Genomic DNA, 24,076 nt, shown 5'->3' with positions numbered 1-24,076 from the left:
TAATGGACAGGGCAGAAGCGGTAATATTACTGGTTAAACCTGGTCAGTCACATGCAGTGATCAGAGCGTGCAAGTATTGATTGGCACAAAAGAAATTTTACAATTCACAGATCTTTGATAAACCAAGGGCGTGACTTCATTGATAAATTATTGTGGGAAAACAGCACATACTAACAGTAGTAACTTAAAGTCAATGAAAACAATGTAATAATTATGGGATACTCCTTTTGCCATAAGCAAGTAACTAGTGGTGGAAATCAGACATATGTGATACCAGGAAACTGGAGGATGAGGGAGCTGTCCCGTCAGACAGCAGGGGCGTCTGTCATGGAGAAAATGGCATGGTTTGCAGGAGGAAGAAGGTGGTGGCCTTGATTTCCAAAGTGATTTTTCTCAAGGAAAACATTTATTGAGCAGTTACAGTTTACTATAGTGTATAAGTTGCTGGGGACGTTAAGAGACATAAGACATGTCCTCTCCCCTGAAAGAGCTCATCTACTTGTAGCAAGTGACTGATGTGTTTGGTCCTTTCTGTACGTGTGTGTCTTCTCAGGAACAGACCACTCCTTCCACCCAGAAGAAAGCCAGTCAAATATCATTAATAGTGATGTGGTCTTAGTTATAGCCTTAGTCTGGCCTGCATAAGACGGGTATGACAAGTTTTTCTCTCTCAGCACTGACCCAACACGATGAAACTGATGGGTAGTGATGAGTGGAGGGAGACGCTAATCAGCGTGTCTTCTTTCTCTGCTTCCTTTTCCCTTGACAGCGAGAACAGCATCAGCTCTTTTCGAAAGGGGAGCACTGTTTCTTTACAGGAATGTGGTGCCAAGGTACAGAGAAGCCACTGAAGAGAGATGCTTAAAAGGGAATCAGACTGTGCTAAAAGCGACTGCCACAAAGAATTGCTTTTTTGTGGCGAGAACTTAGGATAGAAACGCTGAAGAGAAAGCAGCTAATTATGTCAGGTCTCAAGTTCTGGGTGAGATTTTCCTCCAGAAGAGGAGATGCCACTGGTTTCGCTGTCACTTTGCATAGATAAGAGGATTTGGATTTCTCCTTTAGCTCCTAAAAAGGGATTTAAAAAATAAGAATGACGTCAAGCCTAGTGAGGCTAGTAAGTGTGTGAGTCTTAGCCTCTTGAGGGGCATCTAAGGCTCGCTTCTCTTCCTGTCTTCAGAAAGGACTGGAGGGACTGGATACAAGGAAGTCAGAAGGGGTCAGTTTTTCTTGAGCTCTGGTGCTAAGGAAGGAGGGCCGAGAAGAAGACACTGACATCCAAGCTTGTGTGTTTGGTGGTTGGAGGCCTCCTGCCGCTCACTTGAGGTGGTAGATGGCGGAATGTTCTGGTGGGGGCTGTGTGCTCCTGGTGGTTTCCTCGCCTGTTGGTCAGGTTCTGCTGGGTGCCGACCACGCCTCTGGCTGGGCCATTTGCCCAGCGGCGTTAGGCCTGATCGGTGATGTTACTGACCTCAGCCCAGGCTGGGAAAGTGTCCAGGTGGAAGAGGCTAACGCCCCATGTATTGATGGCCACCATCACAATGACCAGGCCAATGATGTTGACCCCTAGGCCAGCTTTCACCTGCAGGACAGAGCAGAGCAGCCTAGTCACTGGGTGTGGGCAGCAGACAGAGCCGAGTGCTCCCCATCCATGCCCCACCCTGACCCCGTCACAGCCCATCCACTTGGCCCTGATTGGTTCCAGTCACTGCTTGGGGTGCTTTAGTGTTGCCCCATAAGGTGGGACAGGACTGGAAGGATGGGAAAGGCAGGGAGGACTTGGGGCTGGGAGAGTGCCATTAAAATCCTCTTTCCTTGTGCACTCGATGGCAAGGGGAGGCCTAGACCTAGAAGGTATGTACTCAACGCCAGAGATTTGAACATTAAGAGTTACGCTGAAAAGGGCCCTGCAGCTACATGATAGGGAAATGCATTAAACCCAGTTGCCTGTCTCTGTGGGGCAGGAACTTCTCAGAGCCCTCAGGGTGCTGACACGTGTGGGGTTTCATAGGAGGGGCTGTATTCTATGAAGCCTTTGCCACTGTTACCTCTTTTCTTCTTTCAAAGAACAGTCATGGAAGGTGTGTATCTTGGGTTCACCTGGGGAAATAGTTTGGCTGCCTCTGCGTAGCCCTGCCATGGGAATGTGACACAGGCGTGCTAGCTTTGCTGCTTCCTTCTGAGGGAATGGCACCTTAATGAGTCTGACCCCTTCCTTTTCTGCCACGGCACTGACGCTCACAGGTGAGCGGGGATGATGGATGGCAGAGCCAGGGCCAGGTGGGAAAGTGTACAGTAAGGGTAGCAGGCATCCTACCAGGGTGTAACCAAGCACACAGCGTGTGGCCACCACAAGTCCACTCGCTGGCATTAAGTTGGGAAAGTTGCAAAGAAAAATGAAGGCTACGAAATTGTTCCAAGCAAATAACTAGATGAGTCTCTGCTTTGTGGCCTAAACCCTGGACACATTAGTCACCCTGGCCACCCGGGCCGTTTGGGAGTGGAAAACTGCCCATGTTTCCTAGCAGGCAAGGGGCAGGCTCTACAGGAGCTAGATTGAGTGGATTAGAGCTGAAAGGGACCCGGTAGAGCATCTCGTCTGAACCTCCTTGTTTAGCAGGTAAGGAAACTGAAGTCTCGAGTCAGTGCCGAAACGGAATAGAACCCAGGCCTGGCTCACTCCTTGTCACCTGGTGCCTTTGAAAATTACTGCCTCTGGTCATTTCATTCCAGGGTAGAATGGTGGGGGCGCACGGCAGAGGACGCGGGGTGGGAGGCGGGGGACAGAAGAATTGGGGCAGAGCTCAGTGTGAGACACGGCCCTGCCACCAGCTGGAAGCTCGCTTTCCTTTCCTCCGCGTGATACTTACAGGGCTGCTGAGAATGAGTTTGGACTCGAGTGGAAAAATTTTTGAGACTCTCAGCAAGGGTGAATGGGCCCCGTTTCAGACAGTCAGGCCCCAGGAATTTGTTTTTTTCATCCTTGCCCCAGCCCCCATCAACCCTGGGTATTAAGAAGCGGAGCAGTGAGTATACACGGAGGAGGGCAAGGTGGGTATGCCCAGCATGACAATCAGCAGCAAGACGTCTCCGCAAAGCCATCTTGGTGCGCCCAGCTGAGAACTAAGAAATGAGCTGCGGATGCTTCATTTTGCCATTGTTGCTTCAGGGTTTCTTGCTTGGGGGAGAGTTCCACAGAAGGATCCTCTTCTCTCGAAATAACCTTTTACCTTAGGTTCATACAGTTTCTCATCCTTCACCTTCTAGGAACAAACCAGCAGCTTTTTGAATAACTAGCCCCACTGGTCCGATGAAGAAAGTGAAGCAAAGACTGCAGGCTCATGCCTTCTGGAACCGGCCCCTGTTCCACGTCCCCACTTTCTCCCAGATGGGTTGCGGGGCACATTGTTACTGTTCTTGGTCCTCAGGGACCAAGCCCACACGTTTTCACTAGTACCACTCTCTCCACCACAGCTGACTGCGGGATGACAGTCCCGGGACAGCTGCTCCACAATAACCAGCTTTAGGAGGCGGCTGTGGGTGGAGCCAGTCAGCCCGGCACCCGGGCCTGGCAGGGCGGGCACCCCGGACTCACCATGTCTTTGATCTGGCAGTGCCCGTAGCTAAAGACGATGGCGTTGGGGGGGTTGCCCACAGGCAGCATCACTGCAAAGGAGATGCACATGGTGACCGGGATGAGGGTGTAGAGTGGGTTGATGTGCAGCGTTTCCGACTAGAACGAGAGGGAGAGAGAGAGAAAATGCATAGAAACACGAGCGTTGACGTTAGACTTGCATTTCCTGTGCGCAGCGTCACCAGGGTGCTTTAAATGATGGCTTCCTGTTGGCTGGCCTTGGCCGGACACCTCGTGCCAGTGCTCGTGAAATCACTAGCCTCAAGGGCACACCCTGCTGGCCAAGCCGAAGGTGCGCGTGCCACTTACTGCCTGTGCAAACGGGCTCCGAGGTACACCTGGGGGTGATGTTCTAAGGAAGTGGCTTTCACATTTTCTTCTTCAGCTGAGAAAGTCTGTCTTTAAGCACTGATCTCACGAATAAGCTGCTTTGGTTGAAGTAGAGATCCCTCACCCTGGGGGTGCAGAATTAAGGGGCTTTTCTCTAAGTGAGACACTCGCTTTCCATGGATTGAACCCTCAGTGTGGCTGAGTTTTAGCTAAGGGCACACCCACGCCCCTGTCACACACGAGGAAGGGAGGGGCTGGACGGAGGCTTCTGAAGGAGCAAAGCGAGGGGTCGGGGCATCCAGGGTTAGGAAGCGGGAGGGTACTGTTTCCTTGGAGATGGGGAAGAGCCTGACGTCACAGGTTCCATCTCGGGATGCACACGGTGTGTGGTGCAGTACCTTAGGGGCTGCTGAGCCAGGCTAAGATCTGGCAGCTGCCCCTTCCTTGTCCCATTAATAACATTGTTGTGAGGTCGTGGTAAGAGGCTGGCCTTACTCCCCAATCTCAGAACCTTCTGGACACTGAAATTGGGTGGAAGTGATGGCAGTTAGAGCTGTGGTCTTGGCCCTTGCAGCCGAGTGTACTCCTGGGAGCATTTTGCCTCCATTTTCTGTAGTTACTTCTCTGGCCCCTGGTATTAGGTCTTATCTCAGGAGAGAAAATAGATGATGGTGGTGGGGAATTGGAATCCTACAGTTTTAAGGTTATTTTGTTCAATCTTGTTTCCATTCAGGGCTGCCCCTAAACAAATCCTAGTCTTTTGGAAAAGGTTTCCTAGAACCCTTGCTATGGTTTATTAATTTCTCTACTGTCAATTGTTATTTGAAAAAGTTATTTTTTTTTAAACTGTGGTATGGATACCAATCAGTGAAAATGACCCGAGAAGAGAGTACAGCCATGGCAGCGGCTCCCTGGCCCAGGCCTGTCACTGCGCGCCCCGGGGCAGCCCGTCTGGGAACCCTGCTGTACTCACCAGGCTGCACAGGATGGGCAGGAAGATGGTGATGGTGGCTGGGTTGCTCACAAACTCCGTGACAATGGACACGAGGATGCATGCCAGCAGGGTGATGGCCCACGGCGGGAGGCTACTTAGGGTCAGCATCTGGTGCCCAATCCACGTGGAGAGGCCGGAGCTCTGCAGGCCGACACGGGGACAGTCAGAAGAAAGCAGGAAAAGCGTTTCACTGGAGCTTAGAGTCCAGGAGGTCGGGAACACGGGGAGGCTGGGAGGAACCACCAGGCAGGAGTCCTCTAATTTGCCTGCCTAGTTCCAGGCAGACCGGACCCAGCAGCAATCTTGATTTTGTGACTTGATCTTTTTTCTAGCCCAGAAAATTCCTTTTTTATGATAGGACAGCATTCGGTCTTAGGGTTCCCTGATCAGTCGCTGTCACGGGGAGTGGAGAGCCACCCACCCTAAGTGCCATGGCCTTTGTCGGGCTTTGCTGTGAGGCCATGTTGGCTTCGGGAGGGGATGAAGATCGTGGGGCCATCAGCTCCTCAACTGCCACCGCATTACTCTTTCCCCAGCCTCTGACACTCTCCCTCTAGGCAGCTGATCCACAGACTGCCAAGTGCAATCCTTAATTTTGCCTTTGAAATCTATTTCTTTTATCACCCCTGAGAAAGGGAAAACAACTGTCAACATCTATGGATAGTAACCTTCCCTGTGTTTTGCAGCGGGCGGGGCCGGACGGAAGACGTCCTATATGAGTAAGTAAGGAGGGGGATTCCGAGTCTATCTCCATGCAGGCCTGTGAGCACCGTCATTCAGTGGCAACGCAGCCCTTGTAGGTTCAAGTTCCATGGTGGCTGACATCAGGCTCTGTGATGTGCCAGTGCTTTCTGACAACACAGGATATGAGGCATATTGCCACTCTTGAACCGTATCCACTCCAGTAAATGAATATTCCCAGTTGAAAGAATTCATTCCTTTGGAAGCTGTTCATCTGCCAATGGTGAGGGCTCTCCCCCTGCTCCCCCCCAAATTAAGGTCACCATTTAGTTTTTGTGCTAAAAACCCCAGGTTGCCTATGAAATCTCCCTCCCTCCCCACGTCCCTGTTCCTCTCCCATCTATGGTTGACGTGCTGTGATTTTTTCCTACTTACCCTAGAGACTGCAAATGCAATCCAGAAATGGGGAGTTGGGCAGACAGCAAGGTGTGGCATTTTATGATTCCTCAAGCTGTAAGCCCTACTCATGTTTCACTATTAAAGACAGCCTCGCTACATTGGCAGTGGCTACTTTTTCTCCTCCAACTTCACCAAAAGCTCATTTGATCTCCACAGCACGCTGGCCACCTCATGGCGAGCTCATAGACACTGAATACCGATGACTTCAGCATTCTCTGTTTGTAGCCGTTTTTACCTTGGAGCACTTCTTGTTTTTTTCTCAACTGACTGAGAGTCGCAAATCCAGTATGTGGGGACTACATCATTTAATGGTTGGTGCAGAGCTTTGAGGCCTGTGGGAACTCTGTAATTGTTATCTCTTGTAACACATTAAACCTTGCTCAGCAGACAAAGATGGGAGGGAAACCAGTTAGCCGAGTGGAAACACTACATTTTATCAAGAAATGGAGTTTGATTTATCATGTTACCCAAATAGCCCTTGTAAGTAAAGTGAAATAATTGAATGGCAATTATTGTTTCTCCAGAACGATTTTATACTATAATTTGAGATAAACTGATAAATCAGACTGCAAAGTTAGGAAAACACAACAAAGGAAGTCTTAATTTCTTCAACTCTTGGTATGAAAACATTTTACGTTGGTTTTTCCTCACTGCTGTCAAGACTGAAATTATTTCAAACTCAGTAGGAATCACATACATTATACCTGAATTGTATTATTAGAATGAGTAGAGTCAGGGTTTTACAGAAATGTCAACTATCTGTCATACGTGCACAATTTTGGTTGAAAAGAAAAAGATCTTGCCAGGCTAGGCTTCAAGGCCAAAACTAACAACTGAAATTCAATCAAGTTAAATATGATATCCTGAACTTGGAATTAGAAATACTGAAAGCCTGTATACAAGACTGGATGAAGGACTTGAGGCTTAACAGTGGCTAACAATGAAAAGAATGAAGGGTTTTCAATGACTGCAATTGCAATATCCGTATTGATATGAGAGCCAGTAAAGCCTTGTAAAAGCTTCCGTAAAAATACAGGATGGTGCTTGGATCAGACGTGAGAGATGGGGCTTGGGTGATATAACTGCTCTGCTCTGACCGCCTACGGACCGTGTTCGAATAAGGCCCAGGGCAAACTAGTGAGTCCTGAGGAAAGAACTAGCCTGCCTGGTAAGGGGGCACTACTTCTATGAGGAATGGTTACAGGCACTAAGGAGTTTTGTTGGGAAAAAAGATGATCTAAGGGAATTAATAACTTTTGATTATGTCAGTAGTTATTACCTTGGAGAGTTTTCCAGAGAATAGAGTTAGCACTGTCAGTGGGAGACATACAGAAGAAAAGACCTGAGCTGAAAGTAGAGAACAAGTCTTCTTTGTCCCCTGCTCAGGGAGTGGCCTGTCACTGGAGGTGTTCAAGCCCAGGGTGTCACGGAGGGAGCTCTCACACTGGGTAGAAGATGGGACCCTGTCCTCCAAGGTTCCTTCCACGTGTAGGGCTCTGTGACGTTGTTAGTGATGCAGAGAGCATTGTCCCCCAGTGAATGGGGGGGAAAAGGGAGCCCAGGTTAGAATGGCTTAATGTGTACAGAGAGTGGAGGGAGAAACAGAGTGAACCGTAACCTGATTCGTTCCTAGGATCGTTTTCTATTGCAGGAAGGGCTGGCATTTCAGGAAATTCAACTATTTCCCATCAGCTCCCTTTAAAAGAGCGCATCCCAAGTCCTCCCAGTCAGGGACCATTTATATCAGCTTGAGCATAGATTCTCCGAAAGGGCTCAGTATATGCACATGGACTGACTGAGGGAGAATTTGCTGTGTGTCCTTTGGGGCGTCTCTGGGCCTTTATAGGCACATCTCCTATCGCCAGTCTCAAATCTGTGGAAAAAGATGGCTACAGCTCTAATAAACCTTCTGCCTGTGGCAGGGTGGGCCCGTGAAGGAGGTATGAATGCCCTTGTGCCCTGCTCTGTGGCCCAGCTGACCTGTAACTGTTCCCTTGGAAGCTCAGAGAGGGCAGGGTACTGTTCCTGGCGGTACTGCTTCCCTTCCCAGGGACTTGGGTGAACATTCACCTCTCCCTCAGCTCCTTGGAATCGTCCCACCCAGAACCATAATGACTCTGTTAGGTAAAGTAGCTGGGAAAAGACCTGAGCCAATGAGAACAGAATTCAAGGGTTACCTTGCTGCCGGAAGCCAGCGCGTAGCCTCCTCCCACCAGAATGACAATCTCCCAGGGCATGGTCTTCTGGAAGTCCTTCCACGTGATGATGGGCTCCATCCCCAGCGAGGGCTCCTTGTCCTCCCCTGGATCTCAGGTGGACAGGGAGGGAGGGCCAGGTGAGCCATAATGGGAGGGATTTGTGGAGCTAGGGGCCCAGCTGAGGAACCGGCTGATTCGGGAGGCCGCTCTGCTATTTTGAGCCTTGGTCAGGCTCCTCCTGAAAATGCTGACTTGGGTGTAATTGCACTGCAGCCAGCCCCACTTCTCCCCTTGAACTCCTCTCACCATCCTTCTTTTTCCCGAAGCAAGGCTTCTTCGCTGGAATCAGGAAGAGGAGGAAGCCAAGGAAGACGGAGACGGTGGCGTCGGTACGGTAACCTTTCCTAGCGAAGAGACAAGCAGGCTGGAGGAGGCGGCTCAGGGACCCCGGGGAACACAATGTCTCGGGATCGTCTGAACACAAGGCCTCGTTTTAGACTCGAGGCCACGGCAACCTTCCTTGCCAGTTTTGCCATCCGATCCAGCGGTGGGTGTAATGGGCAGTGGTTATTGTGTGGAGGCAGGGCCTGGCTAGGGTGGATGCTCTAGTGTGAATTTATAGGCCCGTGGATTGGGGCGAGGCCTAGAAGAAGTGACAAAGAGTTGCGTAGAAGAAAGAGAACAGAAACGGATGGGCCCTCTTTCCTGTGAGGCTCACACCTCCATGTGTGTCTTTTCTCAAATGAGAAGCTGTGCTGGGCGAGTTGGAGGGCTGTGGCCATGACCCTCAGGGGAAGACGCAGGGACCGGAGCCCATGTTTGCGTCTCCCCCTACACCTCAGCCACCTACTGGCTGCAGTCTCTTCACTGTTGGCATTTTACTTTATGGACATTTGCTCTGTCAACTCTCATAACCATCTATGCCATGGCTGAGGTTCCAGGAGCTTAAGTAACAAGACCAAGGTGACAGGGCGGGATAAGTGGCAGCCCTGGATCCCACCCCCTGACTCGGACTCTTCCTGACTGTTTTCTTCCTGACTGCACACTGCAGCTTTCCTAAAAAGAGGGGACTTTCATGGGAACAAAGTGTTTTCCTGGCTCCCTGTCCCTGAAAGTCTAAGAGGGGATGCCATTGGAAAGTGCCAGAAAAGTTTACGTGAGGGGTTTGTTCTTAAGGAGAAAACAGTATCACTTACTTTTCAAAGAAAGAATCCCAGCCGGGAACAAAGCCAGGCTCCCGGGTGAACCACAGCACGGTCATCAGGATGAAAAAAAATCCAGTCACCATTTCAGGGTAGCTATAAAATCAAACAGAAAGACCGGCTCCAGGAACTGGAAAATTTCTGTTAGCTTTTTCACTATCGTGCCAGAAAATGTTAGCCATGTTTACTAGAGAAATGTAGGTGGGAAGGGAAAGAGAGCACAGCATCACACATTTTATAAAAAAGTTAAAATACAGCCTGCAAGGAGAATGCAGTGAAATGGGCCCCTCGAACAGTGCTGGTGGGAGTAGAAATTGCTACAACTTTCTTGAGGCAATTTGATGATATATCTCAGAAGCCTTACATTTGGTCCTTTTATCTAAGCAAATAACCAGAAACGCAAACAGAAACTATCTATTAAAAAATTAAATATTAAAAGAAATGGAAACAACCTACATATCCAGTGGTATCCCATGACATTGAGTACATTTCAGCATATGTTAAAATGAGATGCACCTAATAATCGTGCTGCTAACGGCAGAGTTAATGACCTGGGAACATAACTAATGCTGAGTGAGAAAAGGCAAGGTGTGAAACTGTTCAGTGTGGATTGAATTTTACCAAAAAAACATATAATTTGCACCAGAAAGGCCTGGAAGGAGAAATACATGGTAACAGTTGTTAACAGTTAACACTGGGATGCTAGGACTACAAGTCAATTTTTACTGTATATTTTCCTGCATTTTCTAAGTGTTCTACAATAAGCATATATTCCTTTTATAAATTAAGACTACAGCTTAAACCTGAATCCTTTCACCCAAAGTTGTATATGCCAATTGCCATAAAAGGAGACAGAGCACAAAATAGGGCGCTGGGTGGCTGTGAGAAAGCTGATAGAAATGGCTGCGAGTTGGTGAGTGAACTCGCAGACCCTATGTCTTCAAGTCTGTATTTGATGCTGCCCGATGCTCTAAATATAGTACAAAGTGCCCAGTTCCCTACAAGGGGCCCCTGGACCTGCGGTGGCCCGTTCTGAGCAATGTGGGGAATCCTGACTTGAGAGACTTCAGCCAGCAGGGTGGCTGTGCTGTCCTGAGTTGTTCTTGGTCCTCCACCCTCTATGCCACGGTTCTACCTTGGACTCAATATGGTGAAGGGGAAAGGTGACCACCTGGAATCGTGGCCAGACTCTGGCATTCATTAGCATCTCTAAACGCTCGGGTTCAGGGTTGTGGACAATTCCCCCAGCTCAAGGGACCGTCAAGAGCAAGGTGCTTCTGTGCTCGCTTTCTCTCCTGGAGAAGGAGAGAAGGCGAGTGGCTGATTCTTACCTAATGGCTCCCAGCTTTTCGTATTCCTCTCGGATCCTCTTCTCTGACAACTCTTCCCTTTTGGTCTTATTCTTCTTGCTCAGAGAGCACGTCTCTTTAAAACTGAGAAGGGAGAATGAGCGAAAGAATGAAGGAAACACACTTCTGAGGCCCAGAGGTCAAGTATGAAGCACATACTAACCTACTGGCTTGCTCTGATGACTTTTCTCCTCGCCCCTTAGCACCCTGGCCCTCCAACCCCACCTGTCATATGACTTTTATTTGCCAAGTTACACAGCGTCTCATCAGCCTTCTCCCCAAGGCTTTTGGGTCATGCACATGGTGTATCCGTGTGAAGCGATGTCTTGTGGACTTGGGCAGGTGTATTTATGTGGCGTTGTTTCTACATACTTGTCTTTACATAATTGAGACTGATGTGGCATATGTGTGCAGATGTTTATATATTTGTGTGTTGTACACACACACGTGTGTGTGGTCTATGTTTGTCTAGAGGCAAGGCTTGTGTAGGGTGAAAGTGTGTGTTGGTTTTCTATTTGCAACACTGGAGGAATAGAAATACGCAGCCCTCATTGATTTGACAACAGTCTCTGAGTAATAATAATAATAATAATAACAATAATAATAAGTCAGCTCAGAGAACATTCCTTGACCAATGGGAGCATCGGGTTCTATGGACTAATAGCAACACTTTACATATATCTTCCCGTCATGTGCTTGAAGTGCATCCAGTTTTGAGTAGATTACTGGTTGTGAAGAAAAGGTTTGCTAAGTAGATTAATGTTAGAAATAATATTGCAAGAGGAATGTCCAACTTGTCATGTTGAGGGAAATGAGCCTATTTCCCACAACTTCTAAGTATAAATCACTCGTGTCTATAAAATGAAGGCTAAGCAACTCCTACTTGGAACCATATTTTTTAGAAGTTAATTGAAATTACTCCATATGCTTTGAGAGCAAATTTAGTACACGGCGTACTCTTCAGTTCGGACTTTGTAAATCGGACGGTTCGTCTAGCCAGTGGTGGGAATTAAGAACATTTCGTTGCAGAGCTGACAGTGAAGGGCAGAGCTCATGTATGTTCAGAGCATCTACAACAGACAATGCCTGACTCGCCATCCCGTCCCGGGGGCATCCTCTGTGTTTACTCAGCAGCTCCCCTCAAGCGGCACCCTCCAGGGCTTGTGCCGTGACCTTGGCTGGACAGGAGAGCCTCTGCCTTGCTGGCAGGGCCCTGGGACTCACTTGCAGCCCAGGAACAACCAGTGCATCCAAAACCAGCTGACCACCAGCATGATGAGGGAGATGGGAAAGCTGAACAGGAACCAGGTGCCAAAGTTGACCACGTCTGCGGCTGGATACTGGCTGTAGGGGGAAGAACCAGGTCAGGGATTAGAAAAGGTGGATTTCCATGTGCTATTTTGGACGTGATAAGCTAAATGCTCCTTAAAAAGACATAGCCGAGCTAACGTAGAGATAATAACAATATGGTAAAACATGTATCTCGTGCTCACTTATTTGACAGTTGCAACCGTACAGAGCCCAGCCAGGAATTACGAAGTAAGCTGAAAAAGGCATCTGGCAACCAGAATTGATCTCACGGAAGTGTATATGCTTTGCCTGCAGGAGAATCACTCAGGAGTTGTTTGCTCTTACTTTCCATAAAGATTCTGATAAGTGTACGCATGTGGTTTTCAAGACAGCAGAGAATGAAAGGGCAGTCTGGTGTACTTTGTTTATAAAGTCCCTGAAGGAATGTGGGCTTTGGGGGACACGGGGCATCAGTTCCAGAAAACTTCAGCCTCTAGCATCTCATGAAGGTTCCAGGTGTTAACTGTGCGCATAGGAAAACCAAGACTTGGACTCTGCAGGTCTTTCATCTGCCGTCGTAGGGTGCTAGGGAGGTTGCCCAGAGGAGTCCTCATTCAGCATCGGGCAGAGCTGGGACTCACTTGCAGCCCAGGAACAGAGGGGGGTGTCCTGGGGAGCGAGGCTGCACCCTGTGTAAGCCATGGCTAGTCTAGATAATGCCTGTGTTCCTTTACCCTTGGGCCCTTCTGAGTCCATGAAACTCAGACCCTGGGGAATGGAGTCTTAAACTCCTATGCCCTTACTTCTCCCTTCTTCCTCCTCCCTTTTTCTTTCCTTTTTCTCTTTCCCACTAAAACGAAAGCTGTGTGTCTCCTCTTGTCCATGCTTAATTTCTTCGCTCTGCTCTGGATCCCATTCCTTCTTGTTTTCCCAGTGACATCACTCTATCAGTCACCCCCCCCCCCCAAGTCTTTAATGATCCTCTCATCTGGATCGTCCCTATCGGCATCTAAATGACCTCCATCCTAAAACCCCTACTTGACTCTCCCTATTATCTCCCGTTATTACCCATATCTCTCCTCCCTTCACAGCCAACTCTCCCTTTCCTCACCTCCATCTTACTCTTCAACTCACTGAAATTTGGCTTCTTTCCCATCACTCAACCAAACTGCTCTTGCCTAGGTCACCTGTAACCTCCATGTCACCAAATCGAATGGATACAGTTTTGGCCTTATTTTGCTTGATCATTCAAGCAACTATAAACACTCTGGACCACTCCTTCCCCCTCGAATCTCTTTCTTCCTTGGGTAGAATGACACTAGATTTTTCTCTTTCCTGTCTTTCCTGTTTTATTCTCTCTTTTGTGGTCTGCTTTAAATGCCTGAACTTACTATGTATGCCCCCTGCTCTACTTACTCTGTGTGTTGTCCCGAGTAATCCCCTTCACTCTTATGACTTCAGTTTATATGCACACGACTAGAACCGACTACCATCTCATTTGTGGGGCCCCGTGCAAATGTGGGGCCTCTTGTTCAAAAATTCTTAAAAATTTCAGGTTGGTGACAGCAGAGCATCAGGCAAGCTTGGTGGCCCTGGGTGACCGCACACATTGCATGTCCATGAAGACAGCTCTGCAGGCCACTGCAAATCTAGCCACGTCTATGCCTTTTGCCTAAAATTTCTCGTGACGTTCAGGTCTCTGTTTCTTAACTGGACATTGCAATCTCTACGTCACCATGTCCTCATCGGTCCCCTCATTTAGGTCCAGGGCAACTCTGTTTCCCCGGCTGCAGAAGCCACAAGCCTGACAATTAGATTTGGCTTTACCTTCTTTCTAGTCCTTCCAAGGCCTGTCAAGTCTACCTCTTAATATCTCTCAAGTCTGACCATTTCTCCTCCCCACATCCACTTCCCTGCAGGCCGCCATCAGCTCTCCCCTGGGCATGTGCACCAGCGTCCTAAACTGTCTTCCTGCTGCCGCTTTCTCCAGTCCATTCTGCATTTCTAACATCCAAAATGAGTTTTCAAAACTATAAATCTGATCATCTCCCTTCCTGCCTAAACTTCTTCAAAGGTTCCTCACGGCCTTTGGGGTGAAGTACAAGTTCCTTAGAGGGCCTGCGAGGCCTGTCATGGTCTCTTGTCCACCTCCCGGGCCCCCTTCTGCCCTCTTTCATCTTCTCTCATGTGCTCTGCTCTCTTGCTCTGAACCCTCCGACACACTGTTTTCTTTGTCTGGAAAATCTCCCTGCATCCAGTTTAGTCCCACTCATACTTCAGGCCTATGTCCCTCATCGCCTCTCTGGGGAGGCATTGAGACTGAGTGACCTCCCCCAGGGGGCTCTCCCAGCAGAATCCTGCCCGACACATCACAGTCAACGGCAATGAGCTGACTGTCTCTTTTCCCTCTCGGTACAGAAGCTGTCCTGGCCCCATTTTCTGCTGTATCCTTAGCCCTCAGCCCCGTGCCTGACGTGGAGTGGATGGTTCGTAAGCATGTGTTGACCGAGTGAATGACTCACTTGTTGAAATGCTCCAGGAAGATGAGGCTGGTAGAGGTGCCGATGATGGTGGTCAGGCCCCCGATGGTAGCTGCGTAGGATATGCTCAGAGAGAGGCCCTTGCAGATCATCTGGTCGTGCTGGGACTTGTACTTCCTGTTGACTCCCTGGGTCTTGGCGCCCGGGCTCAGGACTGGTGGCTTTTCCTACCAAAGGAAAATCACTGGGTCTCTCCAACCCCGCTCGGGTTGTCCGGCACATAAAGCGTAAAAAACGGGCAACAGGGTGCAGGGGGAAGGGTGTCAGAGAGACAAATCCCAATGCCAGTTCTACCATTTCCCAACTTGGGCGGCCCCTCCGAATTGCAGGGTCTTCTGTAAAATGGGGAAAATCCTACTTTCTCTGCCAGATTGTTGTGAAGAGAAGATGAAGTAATACATACGAGCATACATATGTAGCACTTAGAATACTTCTTGGCATTTCATGAATGGTAAGCTATTATTTTTGTGGCTGTTAAGGTTGTTATTAACAGCACGTTCTGTCATTTCCTTGAACTCCAGTAAAAGTGGTTGTTCTCCACTTTGTGTCTGAATAACAAATAGAAGATGGTTGTCCTATGTGGAGTTAGAAGGACAATCCCAACTGGGCCATGACTAAAAAAAAAAAAATAAGCCTTGGATGACAGAAGGAATCCAGCTTTCATTGGGCGGAGGGTTGAAATATGTGACGCTCTCCTTCCTTCCTTCCTCACTCACTTTTCCTTTTTGCCTGTTGGTGTTTCCTCCCCACTTCCCCCCACCTCCTTGCCTATAAGCCTCAGCCTTGCTGTGGTCCTCTCAGGCCCTGCTTGGTCCAGATGATGGCCATCAGGGTCTGAGGTTACTATCCTCTGGTCTCAAGTATAAAGTAAAGAAGCATGTGCCCTTTGCCCTGCAGGCCTGGCAACCCCTCAGGGAGTCTTCATGAGACTCGGAGCGGCCTAGTGCAGAAGTCAGCAGGCCAGATCACAGGACAGCCATGGGGAAAAGGGACATCATAAGTGTTTAATAAATGGCGACATGTATGATGACGATGGGTGTTAAGTAATTGAGATCATTTTGACGAACACAAAACGGTACATCACGGGTGATAAGTGACAGCTGTGGTTTTACACCAGCGTCCACATCTATTTTACTTCTGCATTTTGTCTCAGTGGTACAGTGCCAGGAACGTCCCATTCTCAGAGACAAGCAGTTGCCTTAAAATCTCAGGATCTTCAAATAAAATATTTGCAGTGTCCCTGAAGCACCTTTGAGGCATACTTTGAACACCTCTGATCTAGAGCAATCCTCAGCTTTGTACTTGAAGAAACGGGGGCTCAGATGGCAGAACGACTTGCCGAGTCAACAGAGAATTAGGTGTTGTATCCTAACACGCGGGGCACACACAGGACCAGACCTGCATGTGGATAATGAGGGCCCGGTGACAGCTCACTAGCCTGACGCCCTCACAACTTCAAGACCAGTTTCCCTAGGGAAGCTCAAGGCATTTCATGTAGGAAACAGGGTCAGGAGATGCAATTTAATTACCTGGGATGGGGGCTGCTTCTTGCTCTGGTGCTTTGCTGTTTTGACGGGTTTGGTGACTGTGGACACGCCATTCAGGTTCTGTGGGGACAAAGACCATCGTGCTGTCAGGAAGAGGATGTGGGGTGGGTCTTGATAAGTGCCATCTCACCATCCCAGAGGCACCTCATGCCTCAGCAAAGAGGGGACTGGAGACCAGGACCCAGGGAGGGCATCCACAGTGGGCAGCCATCCCCCGTGCCTGCCTCCATCTCACACGGTCCCATCCGCCTGGTATCAAACTCCTCATATGAAGAGGCTTTTGAATGTGGACGGAATATGGCGCTGTCTTTATAGGAGAGCTCGGCTTTCTGGAACTTCATCAGCTAATGAAGAATCCTTCATTGTTCTTTAACACAAAATGAAAACAGAAATTGCACCACAATAAAACCCGCAGTTTGTACTGAGGTACGAAGAGATGTAAAGCCAGCTTCAGGGGAGGGGTTGGCCAGGGAGCAGCGTGCAGGTAAATGTGTCCCTTCTTGGAATAAGATTTTTGTAAATGGAATGCCCCTGAAAGAAATTCTAAGGATGAATCTGAGACCCAGGATAAGCTGGACGGCTGAGTATTATTTCTGTTGGAAAGGTCAACCGGGACCTTAGGGGGCTTTGCCCAGTGCTCAGGGCTGGGCTTTGGGGCTACATGACCCTCGCCAGGAGCCCGTTCAGGCCCAGTGACCACCTCTTAGCTCTCAGTGGAGGCCACGGGGCTCTAGGACAAGCTGTCAGGCATCTCTGTCACTGAGTTACCCTGAGGGACTTTCAAGTACAGTGGTACCTCAGTATTCAAATGTCTCCATTGACAAACATTTCGGTTTTTGAACGCTGTAAATTTTATGGATCTATGGTATCATTAGATAGTAAAATTCATGCTAAATTTGCAGTTTTAGGGGTTGATTTTAAAGGTCTGAAATGGATTCATCCATTTTGCATTGCTTTCTATGGGGAAACCGTGCCTCGGTTTTCGAACATCTCAGAACTCGAACAGTCTTCTGGAACGGATTACATTAGAAAACCGAGGTACCACTGTATCTCAGAGCACAAGAAAAACCCAACGCCATACCTTGTTCTGCATCAGAGAAGTGGAGTCTGTAGTCGTGGTGCTGGAACAAAGTGAAGGAAGCAGGAAAGTCAGCAGTGGCCCAGATGTCAGGAGATGGGAACTACCCCCACACATCGGTGACTGGTTTCAGGGACCCCTCTAGACTCCGGTTTTTCCGAGAAACCTAACCTCACCCCTGTCTTCCAGACCTTCCAGAGATGCTGTCAGGATTGGTGGGGATGCAGAGCATTTCCTTTGAAGCAGAACCGATACTCCTAATAGTCGCTAACACGAGTGCTTATTAGGTGCCTGGCACTCACATAGGGACTTTAACCCTTACGGCGCTGTGTAGCCTCATAACAGGTCCGTGGTGCACGAAGCATAGGACACTAGGCAGAGACAGGGCATTGCTTCCTGAGAGCTGTGGGGCGCTCAGTGGTGGTGCCAGATAGGACCCCATCTCCGCCTGCCTGGGCCTCAGACCCCTGCTCACTGGCTGACTCTGGAGGTCACTATCTAGAAGGAGAAAGGTGTGAAATGCTTCTCTGAGGTGATAGGAGCAGGGAAGGCCGATTCCACAAGGTGAGAGGCGAGTGAGAACAAGAACATGGAGGAGGTTTCTGGTCAGTACCTGCCCCTCGAGGGTGGGGGATGGCATGGCAGCCAAATGTGCATACTGAGTCTCCCCCGTATCTGTCAGTCCCCAGCCTTTGCCTTGAGTAGAGAGGAAGGTGAGAATTGAACTGTCAGCATTGCGGGCAAACTGAGTATTCAGTGGCTGTTTCTGGTTGGTCTTAGTTCTGAGGACAGTGGGTGCGTAAGCTCACCCACTGAGAAGACAAATGAGGGGTGTTGGACCCACATGTAGGGCTTGGGGTCCTGTGGTTCTCACTCATCACCAGGGAAGGCTAAGGAGTCAGTGGGGGTTCAGAGGGAAGCATTCTTTGGAGAGCGTCATTAGCCTGCAAGGAGTAGAGTGGCACAATGTTTCCCCTCCCCTGTCCCAAGCTGGGTGAGGATGGCCGGCAAAGAACCCCTCACAAGCATGGGAGGTGGCGCTGGTCGTCCTCACTGCCAGCAGCGCTGGCTCCCACCAGTGCTGAGAGAGTTCTAGGGACAACTTGAGCTTTCTCTTTGGAGTTTGGGGACACATATTTTTGTCTGGAAAAGAACAAAGGCCAGTGGGCCCTGCCAGAGAGGCCAGAGTGAGGAGAAAGACCCCCTGCCATGGGGGCAGCCTGTGCTTTCAGAGTTCAAGAGACTTGTCAGGCAGCTGGGCTACAGCCACCTTGAAAAGGGCCTGCCCCAGAGGCAGAAGCAACCCCGGCACCAAGGCACTGGGGTGGGGGTGGGGTGAACCACCAGAGCACAGAACCAGGGAGCGGGCAGGAGCGGTCGTCCAAGTGCCTCACCGCCATCAGGCCCAGGGCTATGCAGAGGCAGCCTCAAGGGGATGCCCCGATCGGCAAGGCTTGCAGCCCTAGACCCTTTTGGCCCCTTCAAAGATGAAGCTTATAGCCTCTGCCCTCACCCTGGACAAGTCAGGGCAGCAGAGTGAATTGGGGGAGGACAAAGAAGAAGAGGGTGGTGGAGGAAGAGTGAGACAGGGGTCAACTCTCTCCCGTTTGCTTTTGCCTTTTGCTCTGCAGACCTGGGCAGAAGGGAGGTGGGCATGAGCCTGAGAGGAGGTGGGGAGAAGCTCTAGATGAGATTGAAGTTTTGTTGTGGGACTGGACTCGGCTGCTGAATGTCTGAAAGTGAGATCGTTCTAATGTCTGACAGGAACCAGCAGACCCGTGGGACTTGTCTGAGCGCTCATCAAGGGCCGGGGAGGGAAATCCAATGTGCTGTGATGGAAGACAGTGGTGGGAGGAAACGAAAGCCGTTTCCTGATGGCAGCCTTCTGTGTCTGTCCCATTGCATATGCTCATTTCGCTCAACGGGAGGGCTCCATTTTTTTATGAAAAGAGCAAATTGCAAAACTGAGCTCTAGTACAAATGTAATTTTTAAAGTGTCATACCCAAGGAATACCTTGCAGACCACATTTTGCTATCGAATTGCCAACAGAAATGATCTGTTAGTGGATCTCCACTCACATGAGTGTCGGAGACTTCTCCTTTTCTAGCATCTTTTCATCATCAAATGGCTCTCTCAACAACTGTCCTTTAAGCTCCGACCTGTCATCTAGTTTTTTTTTTTCCATATCTCACAAGACCCGATCTAGTAAGACCATACCTAATAACATTCTGTGATTATCTAAGAATCTCCAGTGACATCTATTATGTGAGTGTTTTTCCATTAATGGATTAAATGTATTATTCTCCTAAGAGGGACGTTGATTTAGATGGAATTCTAGTTGGCAGATATACAGGCAGTCCACACACTGCCTCAGATTCAGTGTGGTCTTTTTCTCTCTTCCCTCATCACGCCAGCCCCTATGGTTAAGGGGTTACCCTCAAGATCTTGGCAAGTGGTTCCTGGGTCTGGAGAGGAAATCGGGGTTTGGGGAGGTGGTGGTGTGGCAAGATGTGAGCATGGCTTATACGTCTAAAAGAGCTGTTTTTGGGCCCAGGTCCCAGCTTTCCTGGCCTGGGAACGGACCTAGACAGGCTGTCTGGGAGGAAAGCCGTCATACTCACTCTTCACTGACAAAGATGAGTTCCAGAGAAGGTTGGCTGTTGTTGACCTCAAGACCTACAGCAGCAAAGGAAAGCAGGAAGTGAGAGGTGGAGGCTGGACCTGCCCCTGTAGGGCAGGGCTCGGGCTCAGGGGCTCAGGGCTGTGAGGGGACATAGGGCATAAAGGCTCCTGCTGGAGGCTGGTGCCTGACGACTCCCTGCCCTCTCGCCTCCCCGCAAGGCATGGTGGACCTGAGGGTGGCCCTGAGCCTTGACCATTTGGGAGAAGGGAGCAGGGGTGGCTGCTCTAAGTGGGGGAAGAAGGAAGAGCTGGCAGTGGGGGGAAGAGCGACAAGGGCTAGTAGGGGATGGAGGGGAGGCACACAGGTGAGGGGTCGTGGGGGCAGGCACCCAGCTGGGCAGTGTCACAAGAGGAGGGCAGCGGGGCAAAGGGTAGAGAAACTCCAGCAAACTGTACTGATGGGCTCGGCATCTTCGGTGCCGGCGCTGCTGGCCACGAGCTGCTCCTCCTCGGCGCTGATCAGCTCCTGCAGCACGGCCTCCACGATGGGCATCACCATGGCGGTGGTGGACGTGTTGGAGAGCCACATGGACAGCAGCGTGGTGCAGCACATGAAGCACAGCAGCAGCCTGGAAGGCAGGCAGGGCTGGGCAGAGCGCCGACAGCAGGGCCATCTCCCAGGCCTAGACGCTGCCCTCCCAGGGGTCCTGCGGGTGGGGTGGGGGTGGCGGGTGCTCCGCCCAATCCGATGGTCCTGGCCTAGCAAACCGGGGCTGTTTACCCAGAAAACTGGGGTTGTATGTCTGTCATACATTCAGCGCTGCACTCCCATGGCTGGCACAGAGGAAACAGTCAATAAATATTTGTTGAGTGAATGAATCACACTTCATGCACTAGTGGCCTTAGCCAGAAGGAAGCCTTTAAGCAAAAAACAGCTCTGGGAGTGGAGTCAGGGGGCATGGATTTAGTGATCGCTCGTCTCTGCAGACTAACTTGGTGACAATGTGTGTTTTGTGTGTATAAAGGAATTCTGGTTTTGCCCTGGCAGCCAGCACTTCTTGAGTACCATGACATTCCTTGCTTTGCAGCCCTGTCACAGTAGTTATTATATTAGTGACCAGACAGAGACCAATGGTGGAGCTCACAATTCTACCCACTGTCCCACTGTCAACCTGCTGAAAGTACAGCCCCTGAAGTCACGGAAGTGTCCACACCATGGTGTGCACTTTCTCCGCTGGTAACTTAAAGAGCCAATGCTCAGAGGAAAACACTAACCACGGTAACTCTCCAGCTATTTCTCCTTGACTTTGAAACGTGCTGTGTGTGTTTGTACAGACATGGTTCTCATTTCCAGAAGATAAGCCTTCCGTGTTTATTACTTTAGGTGGGATCACTGCACAGTTGGGGACCACACATCTGACATGTGGCCGATGTCTCGGTAGGCCAAAGTCCTGATGGTGTGTTTGTTTAGGCTACAGTGACACGAGTTTGCCTGCCCCCCACACGCTAGGACAGAGAGCACCACAGGGGGTGGACGCTTGTGGGGGAATGAGATAAATAGAGATGAGTGGAAACACAATGGGATATAAATTCTTGAGGTTAGTACAAGAGGTTTTAAAGAGCTTCAGAGTCCCAACATGATGCGAGGAAATGCCACTATGTGCCTAGGAGGTTGTGTGTGGGGTACGAGATTATTACGAATGAGGGGTGAATTACGCTGAATTGAGCTGCAGTTAAGTGGGAGACAGGAGCATGCATTTAAGCAAAACCTGTATTCCTGTAATGACTAATGTTGAAAACCAATCCCATATGATTGTGTAGACCCTATTTGACGCCCAGAGGAGTCAGGGCAGCTTACATAACATATAGCAAGAAAGTGGTAAACTAGAAGGAGGGGAGAAGGCTTCTCCAACGGGAAGATAAGGGCAGGGTTATCCAGTGGAGCAGGGGTGAGGTTAACCCCAAACTGTCAATCCTGCTTTCCTTTCACATTCCCCAGGGCCGTGAATCTCTCACTGGCCTTCTTGACAGCAGAGAGGAAAAGGGGAAGCCACTGAGGGCACTGCAGACACCGGGTCAAACGCGACCCGTCTCACAGGTCCGTGATCTGAACCAGTGACAACAAAAACTCAAGGTGGATGGGAGGAAAACTTCAGGTCTCCTAAACAATTTATGTTGGTCCATCTTGTTTTTACCTGATGAGTCCCTTATATTTTATAACCTGCTGCCCTTGCAGCCTAGGTTGCTCAGCTAAATTATTTGGACTGTGACAATAAGTGACACCAGAATCACACACTCAACTCTATCCCATGGTCATAGGCCCTTTCGCTGGAGGGAAAGGTGGGAGCTGCGTGGCCCATCCCATCGTCATTGGTAGGAAAACAACCTGAAGTGGACGTGCCCCTTTGGCCCTCTGGGAGCTGGGGGCAGGCACTACCGGCTGGAGGCTCCACGTGCGACTTACATGCCTGGCTTGGCTCCGGCCATTATGACCATGCGCAGAGCGATGCGCTTATGCAGGTTCCACTTCTCCACGGCAGCCGCCACGCAGATGACGCCCACCAACAGCAGCGTGGTGTTCTTGAAGTACTCGGCTGCCACCTGCGGGAGGCCAGTGCGGTCACCCGCTGCCCACCCGGGGCCCAGCCCCAGCGGGGAGCGCGGGCCAGCCTCCCCCCCACCATCCCCGCACCGTAAAACTCATTTTCAACCACAGGCTGGGCCAACAAGAAGCAGGGAGATGAGGGCTATTAAAATAGCCAACTGTTTTATATCTATTTAAAATATACGTATTTTTTAAATTTATATATATATATATACACACATGCATACTACCTTGGGTGGGCCCTATACTAAGAACTTTACAAAGATATTTCTTTTAATCCTGCCAATAACCCCATAAGGTAGAGATATTCTCCATTTTTTTAAAGGTATAAAAACACTTATTTAGTTATGATATGAATTCAAAGAATAAACATACTTGTAATTTTATCTTAATCCTTAAAAATTATCCAAATAACCCTGGGTTTGTCCCCAAATCTCATTTTTCTTTAGCTTTTCGGGAAATTATGTTCATTTTTTTATTAGAAAATCAATACATGATCATGATGGAAAACTTCAAAATATAGAAATTTAAAGATAAAATTCCCCTTAATCCTACTAGTGTTAATACTATGGTATATTTTCTTCAACTTTTTAATGTCATAATTGGATTTATACAGTATGTACAGTTTTATATCCTGCTTTTGTTTTTCAATTTACATCAAACCCTAATAATTTTCTTATGAGACTTAAATTTATTGCAAAAATACGTTAATGGCAGCATAATGTACTATAAAACTTATTTGGCCTTTTCTTTTTGTTGAATATTTAGGTTTTTAGGTGTTTTGTTTTTGTTTTTGCTACTACAAATAGAGCAAAGAATAATTTTCTGCTTAAATTGTTAACCTTACATAAATGTGATTATTTCCTTAGGATAGAGTTCTTGAGGGTATCTTTATCACTAGCTTTAAACCTTAAAAAAATATTTATTTCAATTTAAATAACTCCAAATGACCCAAAGTTCCAAAGAGTTCCAAAAATGATAATAGTATGAGGAACACCCGTACACTACCTGTCTGTCTACATATTTTTTTTCTGAACCATTTGAGAATAAGTTACATACATTTGGCCCTTTACCCCTAAACAGTTCAGTGTATGTTACCTAAGAATAGGGGTTTTCTCTTACACAACCACAGTACCAGTTATCAACTTCTCACTTTTTAATGATGAGGAAATTGAGACTTAGGTCTGTTAAAAACATATTTCATATACTTGGGGTCCATGGACCAACTCGTCACTGATTTCCTCCCTCAATTGCAACATTCCCTTCTCATCTCTGCTTGTACAGACTGATCAGACTTCAAAGCCCAGTTCAGGCCTGGTGTCCTCCAGAAAACCTTCCTTGTGACTCTAGCCTCTGATTCCAGAACATTCCCTGCAGGCATCATTAATTCCACACCTCAGAGAGCACGTAGGGCAAAGCTGGAATTGTTGCCTCATGCTTGCACTGCTTTTTTTTTTTTTTTTTTTTAGTGAACCTCTCTTGTTTCTCAACTAAATTTTAGGCTGCAAAAGGCCAAGCACCACGTTTGTTTCTCTATCATGTTTCT

General features: G+C 48.8%; 1 protein-coding gene across 2 annotated transcripts in view; it reads right to left on the bottom strand.

Moving 5' to 3' along the window:
- Positions 1–384: 384 nt before the first annotated feature.
- Positions 385–24,076, bottom strand: part of SLC13A4 (solute carrier family 13 member 4) — a 37,280-nt gene continuing 13,588 nt past the window's right edge. Inside the window, exons 3-16 of one of the 2 annotated variants that reach the window (XM_019750649.2) lie at positions 22,390–22,526; positions 20,382–20,554; positions 19,925–19,979; positions 17,306–17,345; positions 16,207–16,284; positions 14,660–14,844; positions 12,072–12,191; positions 10,830–10,931; positions 9,493–9,594; positions 8,603–8,700; positions 8,276–8,406; positions 4,938–5,099; positions 3,596–3,733; positions 385–1,582 (exon numbers count right to left, since the gene is read on the bottom strand). In XM_019750649.2, the coding sequence (XP_019606208.2) occupies positions 1,445–1,582; positions 3,596–3,733; positions 4,938–5,099; positions 8,276–8,406; positions 8,603–8,700; positions 9,493–9,594; positions 10,830–10,931; positions 12,072–12,191; positions 14,660–14,844; positions 16,207–16,284; positions 17,306–17,345; positions 19,925–19,979; positions 20,382–20,554; positions 22,390–22,526 (1,659 nt within the window). In that variant the 3' untranslated portion in view covers positions 385–1,444. The remainder of the gene's footprint in view (positions 1,583–3,595; positions 3,734–4,937; positions 5,100–8,275; positions 8,407–8,602; positions 8,701–9,492; positions 9,595–10,829; positions 10,932–12,071; positions 12,192–14,659; positions 14,845–16,206; positions 16,285–17,305; positions 17,346–19,924; positions 19,980–20,381; positions 20,555–22,389; positions 22,527–24,076) is intronic. The other variant, XM_019750657.2, reaches the window with a different exon arrangement.

This window comes from Rhinolophus sinicus, linkage group LG11 (assembly GCF_036562045.2).
Source record: "Rhinolophus sinicus isolate RSC01 linkage group LG11, ASM3656204v1, whole genome shotgun sequence".
NCBI lineage: Eukaryota > Metazoa > Chordata > Mammalia > Chiroptera > Rhinolophidae > Rhinolophus > Rhinolophus sinicus.
The sequence above is the reverse complement of the archived record's forward strand: the minus strand, read 5'-3'. Positions and strand labels throughout refer to the sequence as shown.